The following is a 10,000-nucleotide window of genomic DNA, read 5'->3' as shown; positions in this document are numbered from 1 at the left end:
ATAACACAGAGATAACAGAGATAACAGAGATAACAGAGAGATAACAGAGAGATAACAGAGATAACACAGAGATAACAGAGAGATAACACAGAGATAACACAGAGATAACACAGAGATAACACAGAGATAAAACAGAGATAACACAGAGATAACACAGAGATAACACAGAGATAACACAGAGATAACACAGAGATAACACAGAGATAACAGAGATAACACAGAGATAACACAGAGATAACACAGAGATAACAGAGATAACACAGAGATAACAGAGATAACACAGAGATAACAGAGAGATAACAGAGATAACACAGAGATAACACAGAGATAACAGAGATAACACAGAGATAACAGAGATAACAGAGATAACAGAGATAACACAGAGATAACAGAGATAACACAGAGATAACAGAGAGATAACAGAGATAACACAGAGATAACACAGAGATAACAGAGATAACACAGAGATAACACAGAGATAACAGAGAGATAACAGAGATAACAGAGAGATAACACAGAGATAACAGAGATAACACAGAGATAACACAGAGATAACAGAGAGATAACAGAGAGATAACACAGAGATAACAGAGAGATAACACAGAGATAACAGAGATAACACAGAGATAACACAGAGATAACAGAGATAACAGAGAGATAACAGAGAGATAACACAGAGATAACACAGATAACACAGAGATAACAGAGATAACAGAGAGATAACAGAGAGATAACAGAGAGATAACACAGATATAACAGAGATAACACAGAGATAACACAGAGATAACACAGAGATAACAGAGATAACACACAGAGATAACACAGAGATAACACAGAGATAACACAGAGATAACAGAGAGATAACAGAGATAACACAGAGATAACAGAGATAACAGAGAGATAACAGAGATAACACAGAGATAACAGAGATAACACAGAGATAACAGAGATAACACAGAGATAACAGAGAGATAACACAGAGATAACAGAGATAACACAGAGATAACACAGAGATAACAGAGATAACACAGAGATAACACAGAGATAACAGAGATAACACACAGAGATAACACAGAGATAACACAGAGATAACACAGAGATAACACAGAGATAACAGAGATAACACAGAGATAACACAGAGATAACAGAGATAACACAGAGATAACACAGAGATAACACAGAGATAACAGAGATAACACAGAGATAACAGAGATAACACAGAGATAACACAGAGATAACAGAGAGATAACACAGAGATAACACAGAGATAACACAGAGATAACACAGAGATAACAGAGAGATAACACAGAGATAACACAGAGATAACACAGATAACACAGAGATAACAGAGAGATGACACAGAGATAACACAGAGATAACACAGAGATAACAGAGATAACAGAGAGATAACAGAGAGATAACAGAGATAACAGAGATAACACAGAGATAACAGAGATAACACAGAGATAACACAGATAACAGAGATAACACAGAGATAACACAGAGATAACAGAGATAACACAGAGATAACAGAGATAACACAGAGATAACACAGATAACAGAGATAACACAGAGATAACAGAGATAACACAGAGATAACAGAGATAACACAGAGATAACACAGATAACAGAGATAACACAGAGATAACACAGAGATAACAGAGATAACACAGAGATAACACAGAGATAACAGAGAGATAACACAGAGATAACAGAGATAACACAGAGATAACAAAGAGATAACAGAGAGATAACAGAGAGATAACACAGAGATAACAGAGATAACACAGAGATAACACAGAGATAACAGAGAGATAACAGAGAGATAACACAGAGATAACAGAGATAACACAGAGATAACAGAGATAACACAGAGATAACACAGAGATAACACAGAGATAACACAGAGATAACACAGAGATAACACAGAGATAACAGATATAACAGAGATAACAGAGATAACACAGAGATAACAGAGAGATAACACAGAGATAACAGAGATAACACAGAGATAACAGAGATAACACAGAGATAACACAGAGATAACACAGAGATAACACAGAGATAACACAGAGATAACACAGAGATAACAGATATAACAGAGATAACAGAGATAACACAGAAATAACACAGAGATAACAGAGATAACACAGAGATAACAGAGATAACAGAGAGATAACACAGAGATAACAGAGAGATAACAGAGATAACAGAGATAACAGAGAGATAACACAGAGATAACAGAGAGATAACAGAGAGATAACACAGAGATAACACAGAGATAACAGAGAGATAACAGAGAGATAACTCAGAGATAACTCAGAGATAACACAGAGATAACACAGAGATAACACAGAGATAACACAGAGATAACACAGAGATAACACAGAGATAACAGAGATAACAGAGATAACACAGAGATAACACAGAGATAACAGAGATAACAGAGATAACACAGAGATAACACAGAGATAACACAGAGATAACAGAGATAACACAGAGATAACACAGAGATAACAGAGATAACAGAGATAACAGAGATAACAGAGATAACACAGAGATAACAGAGATAACAGAGAGATAACACAGAGATAACAGAGAGATAACAGAGAGATAACACAGAGATAACACAGAGATAACACAGAGATAACACAGATAACACAGAGATAACACAGAGATAACACAGAGATAACACAGAGATAACACAGAGATAACACAGATATAACACAGAGATAACACAGATAACACAGAGATAACAGAGAGATAACAGAGAGCTAAAAGAGAGATAACAGAGAGATAACACAGAGATAACACAGAGATAACAGAGATAACACAGAGATAACAGAGATAACACAGAGATAACAGAGATAACAGAGAGATAACACAGAGATAACAGAGAGATAACAGAGAGATAACAGAGAGATAACAGAGAGATAACACAGAGATAACAGAGAGATAACACAGAGATAACAGAGATAACACAGAGATAACAGAGATAACAGAGAGATAACACAGAGATAACAGAGATAACAGAGAGATAACACAGAGATAACACAGAGATAACAGAGAGATAACACAGAGATAACAGAGATAACACAGAGATAACAGAGATAACAGAGAGATAACACAGAGATAACAGAGATAACAGAGAGATAACAGAGAGATAACACAGAGATAACAGAGAGATAACACAGAGATAACAGAGATAACACAGAGATAACAGAGATAACAGAGAGATAACACAGAGATAACAGAGATAACAGAGAGATAACACAGAGATAACAGAGAGATAACAGAGAGATAACACAGATAACACAGAGATAACACAGAGATAACAGAGAGATAACAGAGATAACAGAGATAACAGAGAGATAACACAGAGATAACAGAGAGATAACAGAGAGATAACACAGATAACACAGAGATAACACAGAGATAACACAGAGATAACAGAGAGATAACACAGATAACACAGAGATAACACAGATAACAGAGATAACACAGAGATAACACAGAGATAACACAGAGATAACAGAGATAACAGAGAGATAACACAGATAACACAGAGATAACACAGATAACACAGAGATAACACAGAGATAACACAGAGATAACACAGAGATAACAGAGATAACACAGATAACACAGAGATAACACAGAGATAACACAGAGATAACAGAGAGATAACAGAGATAACACAGAGATAACACAGAGATAACACAGATAACACAGAGATAACACAGAGATAACAGAGATAACACAGAGATAACAGAGATAACACAGAGATAACACAGAGATAACAGAGATAACAGAGATAACACAAAGATAACACAGAGATAACACAGAGATAACACAGAGATAACAGAGATAACACAGAGATAACAGAGAGATAACACAGAGATAACAGAGATAACACAGAGATAACAGAGATAACACAAAGATAACACAGAGATAACACAGAGATAACACAGAGATAACAGAGATAACACAGAGATAACACAGAGATAACACAGAGATAACAGAGATAACACAGAGATAACAGAGAGATAACACAGAGATAACACAGAGATAACACAGAGATAACAGAGATAACACAGAGATAACAGAGAGATAACACAGAGATAACACAGAGATAACACAGAGATAACAGAGAGATAACAGAGATAACACAGAGATAACACAGATAACACAGAGATAACACAGAGATAACACAGATAACACAGAGATAACACAGAGATAACAGAGAGATAACACAGAGATAACACAGAGATAACAGAGAGATAACACAGAGATAACACAGAGATAACAGAGAGATAACACAGAGATAACACAGAGATAACAGAGAGATAACACAGAGATAACACAGAGATAACAGAGAGATAACACAGAGATAACACAGAGATAACACAGAGATAACAGAGAGATAACACAGAGATAACACAGAGATAACAGAGAGATAACACAGAGATAACACAGAGATAACACAGAGATAACACAGAGATAACAGAGAGATAACACAGAGATAACACAGAGATAACAGAGAGATAACACAGAGATAACACAGAGATAACAGAGAGATAACACAGAGATAACACAGAGATAACAGAGAGATAACAGAGAGATAACACAGATAACACAGAGATAACACAGAGATAACACAGAGATAACAGAGAGATAACACAGATAACAGAGATAACACAGAGATAACACAGAGATAACACAGAGATAACAGAGATAACAGAGAGATAACACAGATAACACAGAGATAACACAGATAACACAGAGATAACACAGAGATAACACAGAGATAACACCGAGATAACAGAGATAACACAGATAACACAGATAACACAGAGATAACACAGAGATAACACAGAGATAACAGAGATAACACAGATAACACAGAGATAACACAGAGATAACAGAGATAACACACAGAGATAACACACAGAGATAACACAGAGATAACACAGAGATAACAGAGATAACACAGAGATAACAGAGAGATAACACAGAGATAACAGAGATAACACAGAGATAACAGAGATAAAACAGAGAGATAACACAGAGATAACAGAGATAACACAGAGATAACAGAGATAAAACAGAGATAACAGAAATAACACAGAGATAACACAGAGATCACACAGAGATAACACAGAGATAACACAGAGATAACACAGAGATAACACAGAGATAACAGAGATAACAGAGATAACACAGAGATAACACAGAGATAACAGATATAACACAGAGATAACACAGAGAGATAACACAGAGATAACACAGAGATAACACAGAGATAACAGATATAACACAGAGATAACACAGAGAGATAACACAGAGATAACAGAGATAACAGAGAGATAACACAGAGATAACACAGAGAGATAACACAGAGATAACACAGAGATAACAGAGATAACACAGAGATAACACAGAGATAACAGAGAGATAACACAGAGATAACACAGAGATAACACAGAGATAACACAGAGATAACACAGAGATAACACAGAGATAACACAGAGATAACACAGAGATAACAGAGATAACACAGAGATAACACAGAGATAACACAGAGATAACAGAGATAACAGAGATAACACAGAGATAACACAGAGATAACAGAGATAAAACAGAGATAACAGAGATAACACAGAGATAACACAGAGATAACACAGAGATAACACAGAGATAACACAGAGATAACAGATATAACACAGAGATAACACAGAGAGATAACACAGAGATAACACAGAGATAACACAGAGATAACACAGAGATAACACAGAGATAACACAGAGATAACACAGAGATAACAGAGATAACACAGAGATAACACAGAGAGATAACACAGAGATAACAGAGATAACAGAGAGATAACACAGAGATAACACAGAGATAACACAGAGATAACAGAGATAACACAGAGATAACAGAGAGATAACACAGAGATAACACAGAGATAACACAGAGATAACACAGAGATAACACAGAGATAACAGAGATAACAGAGAGATAACACAGAGATAACAGAGATAACAGAGAGATAACACAGAGATAACAGAGATAACACAGAGATAACACAGAGATAACAGAGATAACAGAGATAACAGAGATAACAGAGATAACACAGAGATAACAGAGATAACACAGAGATAACTGAGATAACTGATCTTGAATCTGATTGGTCCTCAGACGTCATGCACGAGCCCTCGATGACCGAGACTCCTCCCTCTCCGACGACCAACGGCAGTGTGCTCGTGTGCGAGCCTCCGTACGACGAGGGCCGCGTGCCGCTGGTGCTGCTGTACAGCGCGGTGCTGGCCGTGGGGCTGCCCGCCAACCTGCTGACGGTCTACCTCACCTGGCTGCAGGTGTGCAGGAAGAACGTGCTGGGCGTGTACCTGTGGAGCCTGTCCGTGTGCGACCTCACCTACCTGGGCACGCTGCCGCTGTGGGCGCACTACGTGAGCGGCGGGCACTGGTGGCCGTGGAGCTCGGCCGCCTGTAAGCTGACGGGCTACATCTTCTTCAACAACATGTACATCAGCATCTTCCTGCTCTGCTGCGTCTCCTGCGACCGCTACGTCGCCGTCGTCTACAGCGTGGAGTCCCGCGGCCTCCGGCGGCAGCGCCTCGCCGCCGCCGTCGCCCTCGGCGTCGTGGTGCTGGTGGGCGTCGGCCACGTGCCCGTGTTCACCATGAGGGAAGGCAACGCCGCCGAGGGCGACCGCCGCTGCTTCGAGCCGAGTCAGAGCGACGCCACAGTGACGGGCTTCAACTACGCCCGGTTCGTGGTCGGCTTCCTGGTCCCGCTGCTGGTGCTGGTGGCGACGAACCGGGGCATCCTGGCCAACGTGCAGCGCAGCACGGGGCTGCGGCGGGAGCAGAAGGCGCGGGTGCGCTGGCTGGCCTCGGCCGTGGTGCTGCTGTTCCTGGTCTGCTTCGCCCCGTACCACCTGATCCTGCTGCTCCGCGCCGTGATCTTCAGCTTCCCCGCGCTGGAGGACGGCACCTGCCTGTTCGAGAGGACCATGTACACGCCCTACACCGTGTCCCTGGGCCTGTCCACCGTCAACAGCGCCGTCAACCCCATCCTCTACGTCCTGTCCAGCGACAACATCCGCAGAGACCTGAGCCGGGCCCTCGTGCAGGTCTGCAACCGAGCCCACCACAGACCACGATCCGACAGCAGCCAGAACAAGATCGAGCCCACCCAGAACTCCCCAGACCTGAACGTGGTCAACGAGACCGAGAGACCCCGGAAAGAAGACCAGGGACCACCAGGGACCTGACAGCCCGAGCGCCGCTGGTCTCTGTTGGACTCTGGAGGACTCTACTGGACTCTGAGGGTCTCTGTTAGACTCTGAGGGTCTCTGGTGGACTCTGAGGGTCTCTGGTGGACTCTGGGGGTCTCTACTGGACTCTGAGGGTCTCTGGTGGACTCTGAGGGTCTCTGTTGGACTCTGGAGGACTCTACTGGACTCTGAGGGTCTCTGTTAGACTCTGGTGGACTCTGGTGGACTCTAAGGGTCTCTGGTGGACTCTGGTGGACTTGTGTCCTGAAGGGACAAGAACCATCAGGACCAGAGGAACAGCAGCTCATTAATAACATTAATATTAATAATAACTGTATATTAATATTAATGATGTGATTTTGTTTGTAATTAAAGGAACGTGAACTCTGATGATGTCACAGCTGTGGTTGCCACGGTAACAGAAGTGTAATGTTAATGAGTCCTAAAGTTAAAATAATAATAATAACTGTAAATATTAATAATATTAATATTAATAAGTGAAGCTCGTCAGGACGTCGTCACCTGATCTCCTCTGGCTGTGATTGGCTCCTGCGGTGAACAGGCCCCGCCCCTCATGAATATTTAATGAGCGTCTCAGACACATTAAATATTCATGACGTCACTTTATTTATTTATGATTTTAAACGTGTGATGACGTCACCTTTAAACTTTCTGTTTTACAATTAAAATGTTTAAAATGTTGTTTTTAAGTTTTTGTTTCTTCTGTTTACGTCTGACAGTCACCATGGTAACAGGAGCTGACAGTCACCATGGTGACAGGGGCTGAGACAGTCACCATGGTAACAGGAGCTGAGACAGTCACCATGGTAACAGGGGCTGAGACAGTCACCATGGTAACAGGAGCTGAGACAGTCACCATGGTAACAGGCGCTGACACAGTCACCATGGTAACAGGCGCTGACACAGTCACCATGGTAACAGGCGCTGACACAGTCACCATGGTAACAGGAGCTGAGACAGTCACCATGGTAACAGGCGCTGACACAGTCACCATGGTAACAGGAGCTGACACAGTCACCATGGTAACAGGAGCTGACAGTCACCATGGTAACAGGGGCTGAGACAGTCACCATGGTAACAGGAGCTGACACAGTCACCATGGTAACAGGAGCACTGTCCAGGTGTCCCCTCACCCGTCCCCTGTCCAGTGTCCTCTCACCTGTCCAGGTGTCCCCTCACCTGTCCCCTCCCCTCACCTGTCCAGGTGTCCCCTCACCTGTCCCCTCCTCTCACCTGTCCAGGTGTCCCCTCACCTGTCCCCTCCTCTCACCTGTCCAGGTGTCCCCTCACCTTTCCCCTCCCCTCACCTGTCCCCATCCTCTCACCTGTTCAGGTGTCCCCTCACCTGTCCCCTCCCCTCACCTGTCCAGGTGTCCTCTCACCTGTTCAGGTGTCCCCTCACCTTTCCCCTCCCCTCACCTGTCCCCATCCTCTCACCTGTTCAGGTGTCCCCTCACCTGTCCCCTCCCCTCACCTGTCCAGGTGTCCCCTCACCTGTCCAGGTGTCCTCTCACCTGTCCAGGTGTCCTCTCACCTGTCCCCTCCCCTCACCTGTTCAGGTGTCCTCTCACCTGTTCCCTCCCCTCACAGACAGATTCTCACTCTTCAGATTATTTTATTTGTTTACATGTTTTTCATAATTACAGATCGTTGAACAGGTGATTCTGGTGAAACAGTGTTCAGGTGACCCCCCCCACCTGAGGTCAGAGGGGCGGGGCCTCAGGTGACCCCCCCCCACCTGAGGTCAGAGGGGCGGGGCCTCAGGTGACCCCCCCCCCACCTGAGGTCAGAGGGGCGGGGCCTAAGCTGACCCCCCCACCCTGAGGTCAGAGGGGCGGGGCCTCAGGTGACCCCCCCACCTGAGGTCAGAGGAGGTGGGGCCTCAGGTGACCCCCCCCACCTGAGGTCAGAGGAGGTGGGGCCTCAGGTGACCCCCCCCCACACCCTGAGGTCAGGGGGGCGGGGCCTCAGGTGACCGACCCACCTGAGGTCAGGGGGGCGGGGCCTCAGGTGACCGTCCCACCTGAGGTCAGAGGGGCGGGGCCTCAGGTGACCCCCCCCTGAGGTCAGAGGGGGCGTGGCCTCATGTGATCCCCTGAGGTCAGAGGGGGCGGGGCCTCATGTGACCCCCCCTGAGGTCAGAGGGGGCGGGGCCTCATGTGACCCCCCCTGAGGTCAGAGGGGGCGGGGCCTCATGTGACCCCCTGAGGTCAGAGGGGGCGGGGCCTCAGATCACTGACACAAAATCAAAGATTATTTCAAACAACAACAACAACAACAACACGATGATGTGCAACAAAAGTTTAAATGAATTCAGTGTTTCAGGAAGTTAGCCACAGTTAGCTCAGATGCTAACAGGAAGTGATTTCATAATAAGAAGCTGATTGGTCCCACAGAGCCAATCAGAATAAAGGTCAAACACAGCAGCCGTCAGCAGGGGCGGGGTTAAAACCAGGGGGCGGGGCTTCCCAGCAGGTAAAATCCCCCCAACAATAAAAGCAGCAGGAAGCTCAGACTCACCCCGCCACAATAAAATCATCAAGTAAATATAAACTCTGTCTGCAGCCTGATTGGGTCATTTAGCCCCTCCCTCATGCAGAAGGGGGCGTGGCCTCAGGGATCCATCTCCAGGCTGTCCAACGTCAGCTGGCTGCGGTGGGGGGAGTTGGGGCTGG

General features: G+C 44.2%; 2 protein-coding genes across 4 annotated transcripts in view; one reads left to right on the top strand and one right to left on the bottom strand.

Moving 5' to 3' along the window:
- Positions 1-6,206: 6,206 nt before the first annotated feature.
- On the top strand, positions 6,207-7,848 carry LOC310961759 (putative G-protein coupled receptor 132; the record flags this gene model as incomplete). Its single annotated transcript, XM_083933970.1, has 1 exon — positions 6,207-7,848. One exon carries the CDS (start codon positions 6,207-6,209, stop codon positions 7,299-7,301), a length of 1,095 nt encoding a protein of 364 aa, XP_083790096.1. The 3' UTR covers positions 7,302-7,848.
- A 1,434-nt stretch (positions 7,849-9,282) lies between these two features.
- Positions 9,283-10,000, bottom strand: part of cdc42bpb (CDC42 binding protein kinase beta (DMPK-like)) — a 34,229-nt gene continuing 33,511 nt past the window's right edge. For all 3 annotated transcript variants that reach the window (XM_083934051.1, XM_083934050.1, XM_083934049.1), the window contains one exon: positions 9,283-10,000. This exon is cut by the window's right edge and continues 61 nt beyond it. In XM_083934051.1, the coding sequence (XP_083790177.1) occupies positions 9,939-10,000 (62 nt within the window). In that variant the 3' untranslated portion in view covers positions 9,283-9,938.

The sequence above is a fragment of the Echiichthys vipera genome (genome assembly GCF_963691815.1).
Source record: "Echiichthys vipera genome assembly, chromosome: 19".
Taxonomy (NCBI): domain Eukaryota; kingdom Metazoa; phylum Chordata; class Actinopteri; order Perciformes; family Trachinidae; genus Echiichthys; species Echiichthys vipera.
The sequence above is the reverse complement of the archived record's forward strand: the minus strand, read 5'-3'. Positions and strand labels throughout refer to the sequence as shown.